The following is a 25295-nucleotide window of genomic DNA, read 5'->3' as shown; positions in this document are numbered from 1 at the left end:
ATCTTCGTAGTGTGACCAGGGCGAGACTGTCTCTGGCTATTGTGGATGATCCACGTTTTGAAAGGCCTTGGGTACTCTTACAAAACTGGTTTTGTACAGTTTCCAGCATATCATATTCCTTTTCTGGTATTATGGCCCATACATATGGCAGAATAACTCTTTCCCAAATACGTACACAACAAAGTGGGTTAAGGCCACCAAAACACAGGCCATGGTTCTTATTATAGAGTATCCTAAGCCTTTCACATACAAACTGCGTACGTTCTATAGTTCTACCGGATGAATAGATTTGGAGACCAGCAAATTTTACATGTGTATTGGAAGGTATTTCCTTCTCGCCAATGTATATTTTAGGATGGACATTTCTTTTTGTATCTCCAAATACAAGAAATAAACTCTTTGATGCATTAAAACGCAAGTGTCATGTGTGCGCATACTTATGTACAACATCAAGCAAACTTTGAAGTCCACCTGGTTATGCACTTAACAAAGACAAGTCGTCGGCTAACAGCACCCCTGGTGTTTTACCCCATGGTAAACATATGCCATGCCTGGAGTCGACGATACTGTGAAGGAAGTCGTTTATATATAGAGTGAAGAGCCAAGCTGATAGGACCTTGACCTACCCCCTGTGTTACATCAAATACTTCAGAAATACAGCTACCAGTGCTAACACATGATTTCATTGATGTGTACATAGTGTATATAAGTCGCAACAGTTTACCTCGAATTCCGAAATTGTAAAGCTTATAGAAAAGTCCATTCAACCAAACTCTGTCAAACGCTTTCTCATTATCAAGGAAGGCTCAATAAACAGGTGAATTTCTTTCGACATAATAGGCAATACTTTCAGTTAGAGTAAGCGCTGCCGTTTCCGCCCGGCACCCTTCCTAAATCCAAACTGGAGAGGGTGGGGGAAATCTTTTTCAGCTTTTGTCCATGTTTCAATTCTTTTGAACAGTAATCTTTCAAAACGTTTTTCAGAGAACAGGTGTAAGAGTGATACCTCGATAATTATATGGACCATGCTTGCCTTTACCATTTCCTTTGTGAATTGATAAAATATTACCAACACTAAATGCATTTCGTACGCACTCAAACGATATAATGGTATTGAAAAGTGATACAATATGGCCAATAACAGACCGACCAGCATACCTTACATGCTCGTTTGAAAGACCATCTGGACCTGGAGATTTGTTGTTTTTTAAGACGTTTTACGGTATCATCTTTAGTAAACGGGGAGAGAATGACAGAATCACTGTCGTCATGTACAGGTTATATACAACAACTTTCTACAAACTTATCAACGTGTTCTGTAAATCCAGTATCAAAGCATTCTGGACCCTTAGGTACAGACAAGTCTCTGAGGTACCTGGCAAAGAGATTACATACACCTTCCTGCGTGTTACAGGAGTCACCGTTATAGGTTGGAGACTGCGTTTGCTCTCTTTTACGTTTTAACTTTTATGGAACTCTAAAGTACTCTTGGATATCTACCACGTCTGCTTGGTAAATTTCATCAAATGTTTCATTTCTGTAACGATGCCTAGCTGAACGGTGGTTTCTTTCAAATGCACGTTTAGCTTGTTTATATTCAATAAATATTTGTCATCTGAGCTATGGCTTTTGCCGTTAGAAATCCAATTTTTTGCGGCAATTATGCATATAATCATGATGTTCTTTAAGTGCATACTTCCTCCAGTATGGCGTTAATTGTGCTTGGAATTTTGAAGTAGGAATTGCAAGTATAGTTGCAGCATGTAAATATTCTGTGATATAACTATTGTGATACTCGATGTATGCATCAGGAGATGAAAAATGGGAAACATCCAACTGTACATTCTAAAGTAATTTTCGGTTTCATACCGATATAGCATAAAGTCAGTACAATTTGCTTTCCGCCAGTAGGGGCGTTCACCATGAGAACTTACATTATCAGCGTTCATATTGAAACATACTAAGACAGGGCTGTGATCAGACACAGAATATGGGATGCTTGTATCTACGTAAAAAGCCTACAACACTACTGCGAAGTTCAACGTCTATGAACACATAGTCAATCATACTTCTAACAGTGCCGCATTTGCTCCTAAATGTGTATGTACAGTTGCTATCTAGTGGTACAATTGAAATAAGGTTACGCGCTGCGAGAGAGCGTGCTAGAGACTTTGTCCTACCTTTTAAGGAATCACGTACACATATATTGGCATTAAAACCACCGAGTAAGATAGTTCTACCAAGTTGAGAGCATTCGTCATACACGTCTAGCATATCATACATGAGATCAAAATACACACTGTCTAGGACGTTGGACACCAATAACGTAGAGCGGTGCACCGTGTCTGATTAATTTAGCACCAATGATATGGCTGCTTGCATCTATACCTATATTACCGATACTCTAAAACGTACTCTTTCTCACAACAGAGCAACACCGCCTGCACCTCGTTTGGAGGTGTGTTCTACATGGAATTTAGTAAACACCTTAAAGTCATTATGTAGAGTCTCAAGGACATGACACTGAGATGGGTCTAGCCAGTGTTCACTCACAGCCATAACGTCAGTGCTGTCTAGCTTGACTTCAATATCGGCTAGACAGTTCTGAGCTCCACGAACATTCCAAGTAGCAATGCGAAGCACCATTGCAGTAAGACACCAGTGAAGAATATGCATGGTTGTTAAGGTCATGAAGTGTATGGTCGTTGTACCAAGCTTTTCTAGGGATCCATTCGCGGCACAAGACATTATCAGGCCAGAAGTCATCATGGAGATTATGTACAGTGTGTCTCGATACAGCGATTCTTATCCTGATGTGGCGTTACGTCCAGTGTCCCAGTGCTTCAATAATGTTGCATCACATCCCGTGATTTGGCATACTTAATGATAGAATCTTTCACAACTTCAAACGGTTTAGCAGCAAGCACGTAACTGAGTACAAACCGTTTATTACGCGTCCTTGATACTCCACTGAATGACTTTGACCACTCGTTATCGAAGGTCACCTTGCTATTGATGATAGTGCGTTGGTCATGAGGATGGGTATCATCAGCACTATCATGGTTAATATCCTCGTCGGTAGTGTTCTGTCCCACGTTGTCGTCCATGATGATGACGTCATTCATTGGCACGGAGTTTTGCAATATCAACTGCATTGTTTTCACATATTTTATCCATAATTTGATATTGCTCAATGAGGTTAATCATGTCATTGCTATGCATGGCTTGAAAGACGTCAATCATTTTACACACATCTTGAAATTTTCTGTTCATGTTTTCATGCATAAATAGCATCTTTGATAGCAAATTTGACATCATATCCCTTTTATCGTCATGACACCTGCTTTGTCCCTGTTTAACCTGGGGCGGTTTACCTTTGCTTAATACATCTGATTGAATCACGTGTGCAGGTATTACACATCAGACGCATATTTTTCAATAACAGTTTTTACTTGCCCCTGTCTCTTAACTCGCTTAATGAGAACACATTCTGGAAAGTCTGGGCAATCTGACCTCCCTATATCATACATAAACAGACGAATGTGATTCAAGCCCGCGTCATCGGCGCCATATTGATTAACGAGTGATCTTTCACATGTTTTTCTATCGTTTTCTCCAAAGAGATTTTCAAAGTCTTCAGAATGTCATAATCCAGTTTATCTGGTTTCTGTGTGGAATATGCATCTGGGGACGTACATACAGAAGTATTCATTGTAGGTATGGTTACCGCGTCAACAAAGATGATAGAGTTACCTTGTCTCACTCCCCATGAATATCTGCATCCTTTTGCGAACACATACATTTGTCCATAGATCACTATTCATTAAGTATTCCAGTGAATTTGAGATAGTCCAAGGGGAAAACACACAGAAACTCAGATTACATTATGTTCAGGCGGAGCTCTTGAAAACACGTCCGCTCCCTTTTATTTTGGCAGGTGTCATTACGGAGCTAAATGGGTTGTTATGACCACCTGAGATTATTCACATCAACTAGTGCTTTAATTCCTAAATATTGTTTTTTGTCCATCTTTGACCATTCTCTTTACTGTCTTAACTGGCGTTTGGGCGTTAGTAAACCCTACCACAGTTACCTACTAGTTGTGGCCGTTCCAATTGTCAGGGGGAGATTGTAGCTCTGGCGCTCCGCTCACTTGGTCCGTTGCAGGATGCTAAGGCCAGGAGTGAGGGGTCGGACGACCGTGACTCCTAACTAACCACATTGCATTCATGTACTGGCACACATACATTCATAGATAAACGCAACACCAAGTTTATGCTTACATAATGTTTACTCTGTCTCAGTCCATCTCTAACTACAACTTCATCAACAGACAGGGTAGGCTCGTACCACACAGGCATCTGAGTGACGTAGACTGGCGCACCCCTCGCTCAGTGCCCAACCTGTCTTTTATATGCTTCGAACCTGACCTGATCATGATCACATGTTTCAACTCGTCGTTTTGATTCGTTAATCCTGCATCCGTCCTAGCACTCATGAATATTACGATTAGAAAATAATCGGTAAGTACCGTTCGGTCACTCACCCCTCTTTATTTGATCTGTTATTGTATTCTGTCTCTCATGACGGATATATACTGTAAGCCATTAAAAACGCAATTGGTATTTGTTGTCCTGCAACTCACAAAAGTTCTATTGAAGATTTTTGCCTGCGAAACAGAGGATGTAGGGATAAAAGGCTGTTATTCTGGCCCATTTCGAGTTCGAGTCCCGGAGCATTCCTCTCACATGAACTTTGATACCTAAAACTGAACCTTTGACATTTCTCGTAAGCACAACAACATTCATGAAACACGTTGTGCACATGCATTACCTGCACCCAGGCCCTGTAAAAGCACAGGGAATTGTGGAACTCAATCACTTTGAGAAAATGCCACACTTGACACAAGACGAAAGGAATAAGGTTATCGGTATGGTCAGCCAAGGTGCTTCAGATGTGATTATTGCCAGGCACTTTAATGTGTAACCATCCACTGTAAGTCGACTCAGACAACGTTTTCGGGCTACCGGAAGTGTTGCTGATCGTCCGCGACCTGGTGTACCACCTGTGATAACAGCTCGACAAAACCGCAATATCCGAGTTTCACACTTGCGAAATCGGTTTCAAACAGCTGATGATGAGGCAAGGAGGACAATTGGGACAAGTCAACGTCATTTCAGAGCCCAAAATGTGCAAGGACGCCTTGCTGCCTTCAACATCCGGTTTCGTCACCCGTACCGTGGTCCAACCTTATTGCATCGCCACAGACTTGCCAGACAGCGATGGGCAGCAAATGGGGCCAATCTTGGCAACAGGACATGGCCAGATGTCATTTTGTCAGATGAATCCAGGTTTAACTTATCCTTTGCAGATTGACGTCAACAGATTTATCGACGTAAAGGAGAAAGACTTGCGCCAAACTGTGTCCTTGAACATGATCGTTTTGGAGTGGGTGGTGTCATGATCAGACCACAGACCATCAGAGGCTGCAGACCATCCAACAGCTGTTCCTGAGAAATGTGTGTCTTTCAATGCCCCAAAGGCTGCGAGCATGTGGACACAAACGATATTGACTGCAAGTGACCCCTCCTTTGTTTGATGTCGTTGTTGCGTCACTGATGTTGTTGTTGACTGGACATTTTCAGACGCAATTATTCACAGATGTTCACTCTTAAAACATATCTGCCAGTTAGGTTTATATGTGTTGACATTGGTGTGAGTAAAGAAAGTATGAATGTCAAATTGCGTTTTTAATGGCTTACAGTATATATCTCACTTACGGCTAAACGCCATTCCCTTTAGACTTTCGGTCTCCAAACAGTGTCTACCCGTTATCACTCATAAGCCACTCATGACTAATTTAGAGATGCATTTTTACCTTATAACATGAACTGGTATGGGTGTATTTGTTAGTCCAAGATGACGTAACTGTCTTCCTCAAATCCTAAAGTATGCCTGCTAAACATTCTTTCTGTGAGCAACAAGTGTGATGATATCGTGGATTTGATAACTGACAGAAGCATCAACATACATTGTCCTTACTGAAACATGGCTCCGTCCGTGTTGTGACGAGTCGAAAATAGTAGCCATGATTCCTCCGGCTACACATGTAAACATAAGCACCGCCTATCACGTGGTGGGTGTGCGGGTATTATCCATGGATCTCATTTCAATGTCAAAGTGCTGAATGTTGACTCTGTTTCCTCATTTGAAACTCTTGACTTCTTGTTGACAATTTGAAAAAGATTCAACGAACATCGTAGCCTTATATAGACCACCACCATCCAAAAAGAACCAGCTCTCTTTCCCTCAATTCCTTAATGAGTTTTTATCATTCGTAGACTCTACATGTACAACACGCTCCAGACTAGTGGTACTTGATGATTTTAATATCGATTTCAATTCCACTCCATCTAACACACATGCATCAAAAAGGAAAACGCTCTTGGAAAGCTTGCAGTTGGTTCAGCTAGTCAGTGAACCCACACGCTAGAGTGGCCATAACCTTGACTGGGTGGGTAAGGATGTGCGTTTGACAGGTATAAGGGTTAGTGATCTGGAGATCTCGGATCACTTCCTAGTGACATTCCATCTGGATGTTGACAACCCTCCCTGTCCTAAAACTCAGATACATTGCAGAAATATCACAGCTATCACCTAACCTTCACTTCGGACTTGTTTGAATCCAAACTTTTCTGTGATCAGCCGACGGAACCAAATGCCCTTTCACATCTGTACAATACTGTCCTCCAGGAGCTGCTTGATAAACACGTACCTCTGAAGAAGAAGCTAGTCCCTCGACGTCCTGTGTCTTCCTGGACTGTTACCTCGGACGTAATGGCTGCCAAGGCTTGTCGCCGTAGAGCAGAGAGTGCTTAGAGACGGTCTCGCCTTGAAATCCACAGGCAGATATATTGCACTGCAAGGAACCAGGTTGCCACCGTCATTGCACATGCTAAACATGCATCTCTAAACGGTAAAATCGAGGCATGCATATCCGACCCAAGAGCACTCCACAAGCTGATGTCTCGTCTTTTGGGTAAGGATTCGTCATCCCCGTTACCATCGAATCACAATTCTGATGCCTTACCAGATGTTTTCCTGGACTATTTCACAGATAAGATCTCCAAAGTTCGCTCCTCTATGTCTGACGCAAGCAACAGGAAGACGCAAGCTCCTCTCATATCAAAGACATAAATCCGAGTGACCTCTGTGAGAACGTCACTACTTTCAGGGAGTTCACAACCTCTGATATTCTAAAGTTGATTAGAAGCTCAAAGCCAACTCCATGTGCACTCGATCCCATACCAACATCATTGGTGTTGATCAAACTTGGATGTCCTCCTCCCAGTTATGACGGACATAGTCAATTTCAGCCTCAGACAGGGAGAGATGCCGTCAGTCTCATCATCATCCTGACATGCTGGGCAACTACAGACCTCCCGTTCGTCTCAAAGGTGATCGATAGGGCTGTGGCTAAAATGGTATCCGAACACCTGTGCAAGCGCAATCTCTTGTGCGACTTCCAATCTGCTTATCGCTCCAACCATAGCACAGAGACTGCCTTGATCAGGGTCTTGAATGACTTAAGGCTGGGCGTCGATGATAACGCGGTTGGCATCTTGATGCTGCTAGACCTTAGCTCCGCGTTCGATACCATTGATCATCAGCAACTTATTGACAGACTCAGGAGTGACTTTCAGATTGCTGGAACCGCTCTTAAGTGGTTCAAGTTCTACTTAACTGACAAGTATCAGTCTGTTGTCATAAATGGCCAGTATTCACGCAAGATCTAACTCACATGTGGGGTATCACAAGGGTCGGTCACTCGGACCAGTTCTTTTTCTCCTTTCACATCAAGGTACTGGGATCCATCAGCGACAACCACCTGCTCGGCCACCACCAATTAATATGCTGATGATTCCCAGGTGTACACATGTTTCCCTCCAGACCCAGTGCAATCTTCTACTGCTCTCAAAGATCTTGCTCAGTGTTGTGATGAGGTAAAGCAATGGATGCTCAGCAATAAGCTAAAACTCTACAGTGCTAAAACTGAGTGTATTCTTGTTGGGAAAGCCAAGCACAGATGTCAGTGTAAGGTCAGTTCTTTCCAGTTTGATGGATCGTCTATCAGTTTCTCTGAGAAAGTCAGAGAACTTGGTGTCATCATAGATGCAGATCTGTCACTCGATGATAACATCTCTCATATTGTGCAGGCCTCCTTCCCGTCCCTTAGGAATATTGGAAATATCAGGCATTTCCTCACTAGAAACTCAGCAGCTACTCTTACACTATCTCGTTTGTCTCGAAATTAGACTACTGCAACAGTCTGTTGATCGGTGCCACCAAATCCCAACTACAGCGTTTGCAGCGAGTTCACACCGCTGCATGCATTGTCATACGAACAGGGAAGTATGAACATATCAGTCCTGTTCTTCAATCACTCCATAGGCTACCAGTTGAACAACGAGTTCTCTTCAAAGTATTATGCATTGTGTTCCGTTGTCTCTCTAGCTCTGCTCCGGTCTACCTCTCTACTTTCTCACTCCATATTTGCCTTCTCGATCTCTGCGGTCTCAGAGTAAATACCTCCTCAAAGTCCCCAAAGTACGACCCACCTTACATGGACGCCGAACCTTCCCCATACTCTGCTGCTGTAGAATGGAACAATCTCTCTGAGCATCTCCGCCTCTGCACTGATCTCTCCTCTTTCAGGAGCCAACTCAAGACATACCTCTACAAATTAGCTTTTCATCAGTGACCCCCAATAATCTCTCTTCTTTGACTTACTTGTATATAGTGACTCTGGAATTCTTCATTCTGTGTGATTTGAGCATGTCAGGGACATGGATATATAAATAGCACTATATACATAGCCTGTTATTATTCATATTATTATTATATCTGTCTGCTAAGTTGCAAATGCAACCATCCTCACAAGAATTCCTTTTTACAAGAATGGCTTCTGTCACTTTCTGATGTTAGATACTCTTGTGCCTGCAGTGGAAGCTATGTCACTGTGTGCGCTGACCATATAAGAAAAATGGTGTAAAGCCTGCAGATTCAAGGTACCTTTTCAGTTGTATGTGTGTACCAATGGTCCAACATGGGCTCGCAAATTCTTCTTACTCTCAGAATCAAGAGTTTCAAGCATGTTGCAGAGAGTCATGTTGAAAACCCCAAATAGTTGTATTGGCCGTCATGTAGTTAACCAATGGTGCTCTTCCTCTTCATGTTTTATCATGCAAACACAGCACATACTGTTGTACATGAGTCTCTACATCCTTGGTTGTTCCAGGCCAATAAAATCTGTCTCGGGATCTGGAGCTCAAAATATAGTCATGGCGACTTTGTAATGTCGTATACCGACATCTGGTCAGGAGGACTAACTGTGCCTGTTCTTCACGATACTTCTTGCTGACTCGATACAAAACACATTGCTTAGAACAGCTGAGAGTGGTGCAAAAGTTTCTTCTCCTGATTTCCTAGAAACCGGGTCCTATCTAGCCTAGTCTTATTTCTGAGATGGCCAGTGGCGATACCAAGCTCTGGATACTTTGATTTAGTTCATGTCTAATCCCTGGCATAAACGTTTTATTTCCTAAAACGGACCTCTTTAAGCACAAAAATTCCACTTTTTGTGCAGAGTAGTTTAGTTCAGAAGGTTTCAGTTTCCTCCTTAGTTATGCTATGACCCGTGGGTGGCCATCCTGGTGCTGATAAGTACTTCTTCCAAACTTGAGTGCTTACATTTGTATGGAGCTCGAAGGGCTTTGTGTAGTCAGCATACCCAAGAATGGTAGGTGCAGAAAGGTATGTCTTGATCTCCTCAAAGGCTTTTTGTTGGCCCTGAACCCAATCAAAATACATTGATTTCTTGGCAGACTCTGACACACAGATGTCTTTCATTGTATGAACAATTTATTTCACGCACTTACGATAGCAACCAACAAATATGACCAACTTCCTCGGGTGTTAATGAAGTAGGCCAGTTCTGTATCTTGTCCACATTTTCTGAGTCTGGCAACAATGCCTTCAGCAGAAACGATATAACCCAAATGCCGCGTCTAACCGAAAATGAAAGATGGCAAGCCATTTGGATACTTGAAACCAGAACGCCCCAGCACAATGTTGTACAGCAGTTTAACATGCACAGGAACACCATATGCCGCTTATCAACAAAAAGTCGTCATTACCAATCGTCCCCGAAGTGGCCGTCCACCTGTAACCACGCCAAGCAACGACTGTTGGAATTGCTCCACTGATCTGCTCTCCAGCAATGCTTAGCAAAGATTCTAACCAGCCACACCAACAGTACCTGGTGTCAACAGTATATGTCGAGGATATCGCGTCTGGCTGCACAGAGGATACGTGACAAATGTTCTGCCAGAGGACACAATTTTGACACACCAACGTCAATGACTGAAGTGGTGCAGACAGCATCTGCGGTGGGGAGCACGTAAATTGAGACATATTCTCTTCACTAGCGAGTCAACTAGGTTGATTGGCTTCTTGAGACGCAGGTGTCAAGCATGCATCAATACTCATGGTGGACATACATATTATTGACTTCTGACCGTCATCTCATTGTGACCTCATTAGCACGTATCCATCAATGTGCCATTTGCAATCCCATTGGGGAATGACTTACGTGCAATATCTAAAAAAGTCATACAAATATCAGTTGTTAATCACATATACTCAGTAACAAAAGTTTAGCAACACCCAAATCTTGGCAATTGTAAACTCCAGAAATGTTATTATGAAGTCAGTAATATCAGGTAAGAACTGGCATGTCTCATCGCAAAAACACACCCAATTGGGATGTACAAAAATACACGTGCATCCTGTGGGCAACACTGCACGTGATTTAATGGAATATGGATCCCACTTTAATTCAGTCGCTTAAATCATTTTGAAAACAATTGCACACGTCAGAACTGCTTACTCAGATAAAAAACATCATATCACAAGGTTGTAACACTATGGGGCGTCACAGGGGAATGCCAGAAAATGCCAGACATGGAGCCATTGGAATGCTGAGAGCCTGGATGAACTTACGACATGTGGCCAAATAGTTTGAGGTCCACCACAGTACCATTTCACGGGTGAGGGTATAGGGACGTTGTATAGCATATTTTGGGCTTAAGTTGTTATAGTTCAGTTAAGCTGTACTGTTAGGAATACGGGGCCTAGTGAAGAAAGTAAAATGGTTTAATGGGGGTAGGGGTGGGGTGTGTGTGGTGTGAGGAGCACTGAAGGAGGTAAGGGTTTTGCCGAGGGTGGCTGTATTATGGTAGGTATAAAATAGTAGGTATATTGATTAAATAAGAGTGTGGTGGAAGAGTGGGTTGACTTAGGGGTGGGGGAGAGTTGTTTGTAAATGCTAGTTGAGGTTTGAGCTGGGAGCGATAGTGTACTGTGTGGTATGGGTTGGGGAGAGGGGTGTTATGTAATGGGTATGGTTGGAGTAGCGGCTGTGAGTGAGGTGGGTTGAGCGTGGTTTCTATTGCGTGGGAGAGAGAAACCGGATCGAAATGTTAGGAAGGGGGCGCGGACGTCGGAGAAGACGGCCGCGCTGGGAAATGTGAATTTGGATCCCTTTTCTTGACAGTGAGGGGAGTGGAGATAGATTTGTTTAGGTTACGTTTGTATAGCATTTGTTTGGGATGGTCTAAATTTTATCCATTAAGTTTGCGTTTGTGAGGAAAGTAGCTATAGCGTTGAATATGTTTGGTGGGTTGTGTGGATTGAGTAGAAGGTGAATATTGTTGTGGAATTTACTGGGTATAGAGTTGTGTAACTGGGTAATGTTTGTTTGTTGCAGGTGGCAGTGTGTAAATATATGTTCAATTGTTTCGGGTAGTTTACAATGTGTGCATAGTCCATCTGCGTGTCTGTTTTGTTTATATAGTGGGTGGTTTAGGTTGGTGATGCCGGTGATTAATCTCGTGATAAGTATATCTATGTGTTTGTTGTTTGAGTAGGAGGGGGGGTTTTGCTAATAGGTTTGGTTATGATGGATTTGACCCAGATGGATTTGTTTGTGTTGATGTTATGTAGATAGTTTTGGTTAAGTGTGTGAGATTTAATGAGTTGTTTGGTTTCGGTTTTAGGTGTGTGAAAGTTAATGGTTGGAGAGGTTTGTGTGGTGGCTAATTTGGCTGCAGCATCTGCTATGCTATTACCCTGGTTGTGAGTGTGTGCTGGGATCCACATTAAAGTTATGTTTTTGTTTAGTAGTTGTAGTGAGTGAACTTGTAGGATGATGTTGTGTATAAGGTCGTTTCGTGATTTTGAATGCTTGTTTTGAAGTTGTTTGATAGCACTGGGGGAATCTGTAAGTTGGTAGGGTCCATGTTCGGGATTAGGTGGAGTGCAGTTAGGATAGCTGTTAATTCTGCTGTATTGATATTGATGTGGTTTATATAGTGGAGGTTTGTTGTTATAGGGGGTGTTTGTTGTACATGTATGCCTATGCCTGTGAGTTTGTTTGTGCCGATGGAGGCATCTGTGTATATGTGGGTGTGGTGGGGGTAGTTTAGATTAATATGGGTTTGGAGGAGGTTTGTTTTGGTGTGAATGTCAGTATTTTTAGGGAGGTTTTGAAGTGTGCATACCAGGGTGGTGTCTGTGGTTGGTGGGGGTTTATCGTGGATGTAGTTTGTCGATTTGGTGTGAAGCCGCTCTGGTCCTTCTTGATTAGATTATGAGTGTTAAAATTTGGTGTTTTAGTCTATTGTTTACTATAGACTCTAGAGTTTTGCATAGGTGGGAAGTTAGTGAGATTGGCCGGAATGAGTCTGGGGAGTTAATGGGTTTCCCTAGCTTTAGGATTGGCACCACCTTGGCTGTTTTCCAAGTAGAGGGTATGTTACCTGTGGTCCAGATTTGGTTGAATAATCCGAGTGTGAGGTTGAGCATGTTTGGTGGTAGTTTGTTAAGTATGGTGTATGTGATGTTGTCTGGACCAGGGACTGAGGCTGTGTTTTTATGTTTAAGTGCTGCTTTGAGTTCATGAATGTTGATAATTTTGTTTATGGGTAGATGTGTGTGGGGCGGTTCAGGTGAGTATCGGGGTATATTTTTAATGGTGTTTTGAAAGTGTGGTGGGTAGTTGGTTGAGCTGCTAGTTTCCGAGAAGTGGGCAGCAACTGTGTTGGCTTTTTCTTTATTTGTGGAAAGGATCGGAAGGTTTGGTTGAATTATCGTTTTGGAATTTCCCTGAATAGCTGTAAATTGTTTCCACATTTTCCTGGAGTTGTGTTGATTTAGCCTCGGGGTTGAGCAAAATTTCCTCCAATGATGCCCTGATGAGTTGTTTAGTGTTATTTTTGAGTTTTTTAGCCAAATGTAATTTTGAACGGTCCCTCTTAGATTGATTGAGGGCTTTTTTTCTCGCCTTTCCGGCGTTAACAATATCTTGGCTCCACCGTGGGACTGTTTTTTGTGCATGGGTAGTCCGAGAAGTGGGTATGCATTTATTTGTTATGTCGATGGTGTTGGTGAGAGAAATGTTAAAGGTTTCTATATCGGTATTGTTTATGTTAGATGAGTCTACTTAATTGCATAGTTTGGCAAATTTGTTTCAATCTGCTTTGAGTAAGTTATATTTGAGTTCTGTGGGAGGGTTGGGGGTAGTTTTGTGGTTGGTTTGTGTTTGGGGTGCAAGCAGTGTAGATATGGAGATTTTGATAGGGGAGTGGGCACTGCCCCAGGTGTCTGTATGGACCTCCCATAAACAAGATTTAGATAGTGTAGGTGTGGTGATTGTTAGGTCAATGGCTGTTGGTTATTGTATGCGGGATAAAGGGTATCTGGTGGGCTGATTGTCATTTAGTGTAATTAGGTTAGTGCCGTTATTGTCGGTGTAGGGTTTGGTGCCCCATATTGGATGATGAGAGTTACCCAGCAGGCACATCAACGTTGTTTCAACGTTGAGAATAGGTTGATCCTCAACGTTGAAAATAGATTGAAAATAGGTTGTATATGAAAGTTTTTTTGACGTAGATATCCGACGTGGAATCAACGTTGAAGTTTGACCGATTATCAACGTTGAAAAAAGGTTGATCCTCAACGTTGAAAATAGATTGAAAATAGGTTGTATATGAAAGTTTTTTTGACGTAGATATCCGACGTGGAATCAACGTTGAAGTTTGACCGATTATCAACGTTGAGAATAGGTTGATCCTCAACGTTGAAAATAGATTGAAAATAGGTTGTATATGAAAGGTTTTTGACGTAGATATCCGACGTGGAATCAATGTTGAAGTCTGACATATTATTAACGTTGAAAATGGGTTGTTCCGTGGTTGTGTCTAGGAGGTATTACACTTTCCTGTGAATAGACTCGCATTTCTTCTTTAAACTACAATAAAGTAGCACCAAACTCCTGCATCCAGCTAAAATACCCAAAAAGCTACCTGCAATAAACAGTGTTCAAACAGAAAATTGCAGTAAAAATATTTACCTGATAAAATACTTGGTTAAAATTCCACATTCAATATAATGTTCATTTAAGTTTTATGTCAGTTGGACGTATAATTCCAGTAAGAAGAAAAGAGTATTCCAAATTAAGAAAAACTATTTACTGTTGTATTGTTACCTTGAAAAGGTGAAAATTGTCCCGAGAAGACATTTTGTCTGAATTTCAGCTCTCTGACAGACCCCTGAATAAACACAATGTAATTACTTTCACCATGAAAGGGATCCAAGATGACCAGGAACTATACCTGAAGACAGCACATAAAACAAGTCACTTTTCATGAAATCTTTATGAACACACACGCACACAGAAAACGTGGTTTAATGCATAATGTAAAACATCACACATGACTTAGTCTGTAGGTGATCTCTGTTGTGCTAATAACACAATATCATCTGCATATAGCATCAAAGTGACATTTACGCCACCAATTTCAATACCACAGTTCAGATTTTTCAACACAATTACAACTCCAAAAACACAATTATCAGCTCCTCTTCTTTCTGCCACTCCCTGCCTGGTGGTCAGGTGGATACTTCAGAAATGTTCCTAACTCTTTCTTGAAATTTGCTTCGGATGCATTCCCATCTCATACCCTTGAGATAGGACACATTCTGAAATTTTATATTTAAATACATGAATAAGTTATATGGAAGATATATTATCTTAAATGATTCAAGTATTTGTTTAATCAATCACTTGAAAGGTTCATTTCACTGCTGTAACTTGGCATGTGAACATATGAACAGCATCAATACAAAATATGACGAAAAGTGTAAACAATTTATATTTTCAACCGAAGGAATGGAAGTTTTCTTAAACATTTCAAAGAAAATCCTCAATTGCAAGTTGATTATTTAATTAGACTATGAATTACCGGTAGGATGAATTAGACGATGCTTTACTGTCATATATTATTTGCTATGGTCATGATGAAAATGCTGCACTTGGTAATTAACTTACCAGAGATGATTGAATACAACCTTGTATTCTTAAAAAGAAAACTTGCCGTTTTGCCCATCAACATTCATCCTTGACATCAAATTGTTTGACATTGTCCTGCAAAACAATGGAAGATTGTTGTTATTCTGTCAGATTTAGTTTTCTTTAGAGATTCTCGGAAATGATTATTTCAAATTAATAGGAGTTGAACTGATGTAGCAATTTTGCTACCAGGAGTCATAAATTGTAACAAAAGCCATTTTACATTAAATGATAAGAAAACAAAATGGGTGGTGGTTCACAGGTCAAGGAACAATAGTCTATTGTGGGAGGTCTCCCAACATCATTTGTTCCCAAACACAAGGAAGTATGGATCATGGAGTTCTGAAAACAATAATGAGCTCTCATAAGTATAAAATATATTCTCTATTATCTACTCTCTCTCTTTGTCATTTGTACACTCATAAAACTCAGATAAATAACTTTTTTATAATTCATAAATGTTTACACTTAATCTCTTATAGGAACGCTTAGGAAATCTCTCATATAATGAATTATGTGTGCGTATTATCTGCGACGTCATAACTATGCTTCTCTGAATCATGAACAATAAAATAATGAGATTAAACTCTACATTGCCAGAAATAATCTATCATACCATGAATAATAAGACACTGAATAACATCTCTTACAACTCCAATCTACACTCAAAAAGACTTAAATGTACTCGTAAACAAACATCGCTGGCTAACGCAAATTCTTGGAAACAGTGCATCTCTGACTCTCAATTCCAAGAAATGGAAGTCCTACTCTATTTGACCAAAGGGGACACAGGTGGCCAAAACATATTGAAATGTAGGTCATACACTGAAAATAACTCTGATTTAAAACACTACAAATATACACCTTCTCACTAATATACTCGATAGATGATCTTAACAAGGGAACATGTACACAAAATGCTGATATCTAACAACACCTGTACTTTTTAAAATAATGGACTCTTCCAAATCTCAGTATGTTTCACTGCACACATATTATATTGCAAATAATGAAAAACCTACCCTTTGACAAAATAAAAACATCATATTCAAATTCTACAGCTGACCAAATACCTGAAGAGTGTGTCTCCCAGCAATAAACATCTCTATATATCTATACATGTATGACTTCTGTCCTCTCGCGTGCTATCTTGCATCCAGCTGTTTACGGCGAAAAACAATATGGCGCCAAGCAAGGGAGTGCTCATTAAACTAAACATCTCCGGGAGAAATCATTGTCAATTTTTTCTCTTAAATGATCAACCTTAATATATAAATGAAAATAAAGACCAACTATTATCACCAAAAAAGACCAAACATTATCACAAATATTCAAAACAGGTGGTAATGAAAGAGCATTATCATCTTTCTCTTAAACTTTGTGGTGGATATACTGGAAACAAGTGAAATGTTAAAAAAACGTTTTACCTTAGCCTTGCTCCTTTTATGTGATCCACAAAATTGCTGCCACCCAGTCTTCGAAGATGAGATTTCTGCAAATTCCATTAAAATAATCTTATTTCATAATTAAATGTTCCTTACATTAAAATTCAAATCAGGTGATGGGTACGAAAGGAAATCTTATTCGATTATATAATAAAATGCCAAATATATGCATGCAAATATATTGAAAAATAACAAAACAAAATTTTGAGAAACATGTACTGTGACATACCGGTAACCTTGTGAGATAAAACATGAGCCCTAATTCAGAGTTTCTTGCTACTGCTAGATTTAAACGGCATTCCTACGTTTTCTTTATACATGAAGGACATACTTACCAAATAAACACCAGCATGCCGTGAAGATGGTGAAAATAGAACGATATTGCGTTGAACTTCGCCAAAGTGAACTGACAACGATCAGCTGCCTTTGCGCGCGCGATAATTGTGCGCATGTCCGGATATGGCCAAACGAGGCGATCGAAAGGTCAACATCTGGCTTGTGTTTGAAAGCAAATTGTCGGGAATTATACAATTTTCACAGTTTTGTGGGAAAATATCAAATGTAATGCAATTTGGATAACTGATGACTTTATACCTAAAACTGCGATTTACGTAATATTTCCGTCCGCTGATCGATGCACAATAAAATAATATATAAGATTATATCTGTCACTAGCTCGATCTTGATCTTTATGAAAATAATGTTCCGAAATGATAGTTGCTAAGTTGGATACCTATTACCAATATGAATTATGTATCAAATTTGCCAAAGGAAACAATTAGTTGACATTTTGTTGGTTCCTTACGTTGAAACAACGTTGACAACTAAACGAATCTCGACTAACTTTCTTTGGTCGCATGATAAACGTTGAATCAACGTTTATGAAAGGTTGATCAACCAAACAACCAAAATTCAACGTTGATTCAACGTTGTGCCCGCTGGGTAGCTTCTCCGAGGATAAATGTACTGGGCGTTATAAATTTTGATATATTGTCCAAATCTTGAGATGTAAGTTTAATAGAGGGTATTCTGTAGACGTTTATAAAAGTTATTAATTTATTATTAATTGTTGTTTTGATAGCCAGAACTTCTAAGTTAGTGGTTGGAATGTCGATTCTGAATAATTTAATTTATCTGATATGTAGATCCCCAGGCCCCCAGCTGAGGGTCCTGGGGTATTTACTGGCCGAGGTCTATATTTCCGGATGTAATGGTACCCTGGGATTTTGAAGGCAAATTTAGGGGATAACTTTGTTTCTTTTAAGAAGATTAGTTGGGGAGAGATTTGGTTTTGGGCGATGAGGGCCTTAAACTCATGCCCGTTTGCACGGAGGCCGTTACAATTCCATTGTAAAAGAGCCATGACTGCAGCAATTTGGAAGAAATGTATATAAAAAGTCATTTGGTGGGGCAGTAATTTTGACTAAGTATTTAGGTGCTAGAGTAGCTTAGTGGTAGGATTGTTAGGAGAGAGATTTGACTGCATTAATGAGACTGGCTAGACTTTTGTGGTAGATTTTATTTTTGCGTGAGATGTTATGTAGTTTTTTGGCTGTTGGCTTTTGCATGAGGACTGCTGCTGTGATGAATTCGATGAGTAAGTTGAGGTTGTGATTTAATTTTTGTGGTGTGAGTGTGAGATTGATTTGGGGGGCGGGTGTAGTGGATTGTTTGGATTTGAGTGAGCAGGGTTTGGGGGATGCAGTGAATGAGGGCTGGTGGGGAATGGAGGATGTAGGAGGGGGTGGTTGTTTGGAGGGAGTAGAAGGGAGTGGGACAGTTTTGGGGGCGGGTTTGTTTGGATGGGGTGGGGTTGGGGGCTGGTAGTAGTGGTTTTGGTAGGTTGGGAGTTGGGGGTGGGTTTTGGGATTGGGTTGGGGTTGGGACTTGGGTTTGTTTGGTTTAGGCCGAGATTGGGGTGGATTAGGGGTGGTTTGGATGGTTGGGTGTGTGTGTGAGGAGGCTGAGAGTAGGGTTGGGATGGGGGAGCGAGGTTTGTGGGATTTGGCGAGGCGTGGTGGGGGATGATCGGTGGGGCTGGAGGTGTTGGTAGAGGAGGAAGTGTTGGTGGGGATGGAGGAGGAGAGAGAGAGGAGAGAGTAGTTGCTGATGGGATTGTATGCTGGTTTGGGTAGGTCGGTTTGTTTGAGGTGCTTGTTGAGTTTGAGCATTTGTGTCTGTTTTATGGGACATGTGTTTTGGTTTGCAGAGTGTCCATGTAACTCGCAGTGTATGCAATATGTAGCGTGAGTGCATTCTGTAATGTCATGCATGTCCGACCCACACTTGGGGCATAGTGAAAGGTTTTTGCAGTTATCTGTTGTGTGATCGTATTGGAAGCATCTAAGTTTTTACATTGGTTGGGTTTTTTGCGAATGGGATGAACTTTGTAATTTAAGGCTCCAAACGTAATGTAGTTGGGTAAGGTGGTAGAGTGAAAGTAATCTGCGTGTTTTGTTTGTTTGCGGTTGGCTGCTTAGTATTGATGGTTTTGTAATCTATGATTTTGGGTTGGGTGGGAGTGGTGTTAGCAATGTGGATGTATTCTTGTATGTGCGTTTGAGTTTCTCTGTTGTCTATGTGTATGACTCCTTGTGTTTGTGACTGCCAACGAGGAAATTCCCATTCGATTGTGTTCCCGTCTATGAGTGTATGTTTGAGTGTGTTTTTGAGTGATGTTTGGTCGGGAAAAGTAACCTTGAACCCTCTGCCGCAGTAATTGATGTATTTGTAGGTTATATTATGTTTTTTGAGGCAGATGCCAAATTCGTTGGTGGAATAGGTTTGGTTTAGAGGAGTGTTTGTGTTTGTGGCGAATGCTAGGAGTAGGTGGTTGGTGGTTGGTGGTTGGGGTGGTGTGTCCTTGGCGCATGTTGTTTCGTTTGAGAGTTGTGTTTCTTCGGGGGATACGTGGGGGCGTTTTTTTTTGAATTGAGTATTTGAGTTTGAAGTAGTAGGATGAGGTGTAGATTTGATTGTTTTTAGTGGTTGGGATGATAAAAGTTGTTCAATATCGATGCCAAAGTTTATAGGTATAGTGTTTATGCTGTGGGGGGAGGTGAGTTCCCGGAAGTCGTTGTTGGGGGTGGAGAAGAGTGACGATGATGGTAGTGGGGGAGGACATGTTGGGGGGGTGGGAGGGGCGGGGAAAAAAGGGTTTGGAGGTGGGGGACGCAATGGGGTGGGGTGTGGGTGTGGAACATACAATAAATACAAAATGAACAATATATAAATACAATGAAGAATTGGTGAGGATGAAATATTTACAAAAGAATTTGAGTGATGGTTGGTTGTTATTTACAAGTTATACTGATTTTGATGGTGGGTATTTACAAGAAAAGCAAGTGATACTTGCCGACTGGGTGGGGCTAGAGCCCGGAGGGCCGGTGGCTAGACGCACTGGTCGGGTCTTGACAGAAAGTCTTTGATCGGAGTTTGAGGTAGATGGTGATAGTGATGGGAATATGGTGAAGCCAGGGCCGGGCAGGTTGATTGGTTTTGTCCGTGGATGCAGCAGCGTTGTATACGTCCAGCTCGAAGGAAGCTCAATCAATGAATGACTGAATGTGAAAATTTATATTGTACTTCCCAACTTCTAAAATGCCACTCAAAAAAGCTCTCGAAAAACGACGCCACGTGAGGATATTTATCTTGTTATGTCATCACGTCGCAACAGATTTGCCAGTGCACCAGATCTTGCTCAAAGTCTTCGGTAGACTACAAGAACGTGAGTGCATCTCCAGCTCGTCCGTAATCGTCTCCATTCTGCTGGGCTCTGTTCCCATCGTCCCCCCAAGGCTATACCGTTAATGCCACGTCATGTTCAAGAACGGTTAACATGGACGCGTGCCCATCAAAAATGGCGTCTTGCTCAGTGGAAGGAAGTCCTCTTTAGTGACGACTCGCGGTTCTGTCTGCCGTTTTGAGATGGCAGAAGTCGTGTATCATGGGGACGTCGAGGAGAACGTTATCAACCTGACAACGTCATGGAGCGTGACCGTTGCGGGGGTGGAAGTGTCATGGTTTGGGGTGGGATCCTTTGGGACGGCAACACTGATCTGATTGTGATGAACGACACCCTGACAGCTCAGCGATATTGCGATGTGGTGATAACGCCAGTGGTCATACCCTTCCTTAGGATCCCGGACACCTTTTTCCAACAGGACATTGCACGTCCACATGCAGCTCGCCTGACTCAAAATCTGCTGCAGCACATCATTGACGTCTTAACATAGCCAGCAAGGTCATCAGACCTTGCCCCAATCGAACATGCCAGGGACATTCTCGGGAGAAGCTTCCGGAAGAACCACCCTAACATCCAGAATGTGAACAACTTTGGCAATGCCCTTCAGCTGGAATGGGGAAACACCACCCCTTCATCAGGTTCAGCAGCTCATTATAAGTATGAGAAAACGTGTGGCGGTACAGCAAGCTGAGAGCCGACACACACGATACTGACCTCTCCTTATTAGTGTGTGTGAATTTTACTGACCCACCCCTCTCACTTTGTAGTGCACCTGCTTTCCATTTTGTAATGACGTCACCACTGTTTGTTTCAGTTATGTAATCGAAAATGGTCAAAGTAAAGTTTGAAATGATGCAGTGATTCTTATCCTCATTTCTCTCTGTTCATTTGACTGTTTCACTAATTTCGAGTGGGCATCCACTTCAATATATCTCTTGTATAGCAATGTCTCACCGACGATGTCCAATATATCACGTAGTGGCTCCAAGGCAATGTACTGTAACTGTTCATTATTAATGGCTTCACATACAGTGGACACAGTCGCTCCTGTGTTCAGCAAAGCTCGGACTGGTTAACCATAAAGCAGGAAGTTGTCTTCATTAGAAGTATAGGCAATGACAGTTCTATTACAGGTCCCCATAAGTGTTATTGCAGGCAAACTCCGGCCCCTGCGGGAGTGAAAAATAAGGCTTGAATGATGGCGGACCATCATTCGCCGTCCATGCAAATCGGTCCTCTTTTATGAGTGAGGTGAGGTCAGTTTTACGCTGCACTCAGCAATACTCCAGCTATATGGCGACGGTCTGTTAATAATCCAGTGGTCAACAGCATGAGCATTGATCTGCGCAATTGGGAACCAATGACATGTGTCAACAACCAGCTTCGCGATCCCGTTAGTTGCCTCATACGACAAGCATGGGTTACTGAACGTTCATTCTAGCCTGGACCTTCACGGGTCGTACCTCTTTTGGAGATGAGATATTGTGTGTAGTATAATGAAAATGAAAGTGCAAGAAAAGTGCTATCGTCATAGCTGGAAGAGAGACAGACATTCGGGGTTGTTGCAAGTGGGCAGGAGAAAGATCCAGTAGAGGCGTGCCGTTAAGGACGGGACTGTTGTTTGAGCCAACCAAACATTGAATCTTGCATTAAAAGAGAAGTCTCACTATGCGTAACCGTTCGTGGACGGGAAACAAAAAAATACCTGGATAACGAGACATGGGCAGGTTTGACACTATATTTAGAGTTCGTGAAGAACCAGCTCAAACTTTCTGGAAAGTTGGAAAGACTGTGACATGGCTTCCGACCACTTTAACGGTTTTACCGAACACCATGAAACCATCTAATTATTTTATGGATTTACATTGACATCGAGGAAACAGTTCAGCATCAATTTCCGATGATCTTTTGGTTTTGGAACACAAATGCTTGCCGGGCTTGTTGCCTGCCCTGTTCTGTGAGCTGTTTCTCAACTTTGCCGATGTTGCTCATCTTGAGGACCTTGGTTCGAATCTCTTGTTTCATCCAGTGGTACTTGGCCAGTTCTGCCGAGATCAGACAGAGCTCTTGCTCTGTGATATTACTGTTGGTGAGCGCCATTGATACGAGATCATGGATCGTGTTCAACTTGGCTTTGGCCAGAACCCTGATCTCGTTGTGCTTCAGGGCTTTGTGTTTCAGCAGACGTGAAATGAATTTGAGTGCTATTCCTGCCAGCTCCTCATAGTGAGTGAGTGAGTGAGTCACATCGGCAATATCTCAATAATATTCAATAATATCGAGCTTGATAAGCAAACAATGATAGTTTCCGATGATAGTTTGACTTTGACAGAGCTGTCAGATTGTTCCAAAGAACTCAGAGGTGACAGTAATCCTTGCTACTGGCTCGGGTGACACTGCTACAAAAAGACGTACATCAGACGGTATTACCCTCGAGAGAAGCATACAACTTATACTACTAACGCGTTATATAAATGACAGTACAACATAAAACAATAAAATATTTGCCAAACTCTTGCTTTTTGATAAATAAACACAAAGAAATATTAAATTATCATGACTTCCAAATAATGAAAATGACTGCCATTTCGCTCCATATATGTTCAATGGCAATAGTAGTTTAAGTGGCACACCTTTTGGGATAGCGCTCCAGAGTTACCTTCTTGACCGGTTGTTTATGAGTTGACTTCGTCATGTCGTGGAGTTTTCCACACATTTCGGGAAAGTACTGAGTGAATAATGATACAGCCATGCTTTGCTGGAATGTTCAAGAATCTGTGCCAGTATATAAAAAGGCTGGCTGTTGTGTTGTGCGGCGCAAGGACTAACACACGGAATTACACGGGACTTTTGATATCACTGGAGTTGCCTATGATCGTCTGTCTGTCAACATCATCTGACCTATATTCAAGACTGACACTGTGTGCCTGACTTCTGTCATTGAACTACCTTCATTCAGTATATCTGCTAAAATTAAGTATCAAGGCTCCTGGTGAGTTAATATCGTATATATGTGACCTAAAACTTTAGATTTGTGACTCAACTGCATTGTACTAGAAATCTGTATTGTGCTTCATTGTAGTTTGCTCATTGTTTGCTCAATATATTATTGAATATTTTAGACTTGTCTGTGTTATATTTTGCTGGTTCAAAGGGGATTTTAATACCTTTTGTCACGGCAATTATTTAACCGTAACACTAAGAAACAACCAAGAAATGTCAAACAAATGACAGGTATATAATAACATTGACTAGGGTTACAAATCCATACAAGTTCTACACAGGAATACCAATTAAAAAAATAGAATGGTTGTAAATTGCAAAAAAGGAAACCTGACATACGTGAAAATTATGCCATCAGCCATCAGATTTTGTAACAATCAAATACAACGCAAAAATAATCAAGTAAGTGAGCGAATGGTGATGCAAAAATAGTAGAAAACATTCCCATTTGCATAAATGCAAACCTTGGAGAAACGCGTCATAATGTTCTGTAACTGACCAACTCTCTGCTGGAGATAATTAAAAGACTTACCTTGTGACGTTCTGGTCCTGCCTGTCATTAACTATTGAGATCCGAGAAGATCCAGGTTAGGATTAGTCCTCAGCAGCACTTTCTTGTCCTAAGAGGCGACGAACGGGATTGGTGGTCAGGCTCACTGATATGTATACTTGTCAGATATGTATTTTTTGAATAGGATTTTCTGTTAGTGAAAAAGACGTCCCATGCCTCACACTCAAAGCCAATTTTCAACAGCTTTCTCTCAAATCACCTTATTTCCTCTTCGCTCTCCTCCTGACACCCCTGGTTGCTCCACCTTATTTCCCTCCATTATTATTCCTTACTCTGAAAATGTCATGGAAAATATGTGTTTTCATTTCATATGTTAATTTCAGCATTAGGAATATATTGAAACTGGTCATCACTATCAGCCTTGTGTTTGAACTGGCAGTCGCCCAAACAGCCCCTGTCTCAGGTTGGTTTTTAGCCTCATACAAATCACAATTCATTGCGATGTTTTCTTAAGCTGCTAGTTTATGTGATCAAAAGTGCAATTTATATCAAGGTGAATGCTCGAATTACTATCCACGAGCCCATCCACAGTAGCAAGAATAGTTCCCAATAGGAATAGAGCAGGTGTCATAATTCAAGAAGGTAATCGTGTGATCTTTTTTAGTGTGAAATAGCACCATGTATTTTTCCGTATAGTTTGTGAATGTACTACCAGTGGCGCTAGTGTATGTTCGGTGTTTTGACTCGTATACAAAACCATTCCTCTTATTTTGAGGGAAGTTCAGACAAATTGTTCGACGTGTTCTTTGAAACTCTTAATTGTCTTCCATTTTGTCTGCTTTCTCGAAATGGCATATTTTTGTCTGTTTTTTGTTTGTTTGTTTTTTATATAAAAAAATCTGTTTAATTTGATGGCAAAGTTGCAAGTGAACAACCAAGCTAAACCTACGTTAAGTGTTGCTATGAAGCATAACGTAATGTGCCAATCATAATTACACAGGGTCACCGAACTCTCTGAATCAGTTGCTGGCCAAAACTACCCTCATACGTCTGACAGTGCCATATATAGCATAGTTGTATTGTCCTTTTAATCATCATAGAGGCCATACCGTGTAAGCAGTA

At 41.3% G+C, this 25295-nt stretch overlaps 1 protein-coding gene across 1 annotated transcript in view; it reads left to right on the top strand.

The window, feature by feature from the left end:
• Positions 1-25295, top strand: part of LOC124267463 — a 145682-nt gene that overhangs the window by 30683 nt on the left and 89704 nt on the right. The window contains exon 2 of the mRNA XM_046702383.1: positions 24557-24636. Within this exon, the coding sequence (XP_046558339.1) occupies positions 24557-24636 (80 nt within the window). The remainder of the gene's footprint in view (positions 1-24556; positions 24637-25295) is intronic.

The sequence above is a fragment of the Haliotis rubra genome, unplaced genomic scaffold, assembly GCF_003918875.1.
Source record: "Haliotis rubra isolate DU_JTF1 unplaced genomic scaffold, ASM391887v1 Scf1311, whole genome shotgun sequence".
Classification (NCBI taxonomy): domain Eukaryota; kingdom Metazoa; phylum Mollusca; class Gastropoda; order Lepetellida; family Haliotidae; genus Haliotis; species Haliotis rubra.
This window is presented reverse-complemented; position numbering and strand designations above follow the sequence as displayed.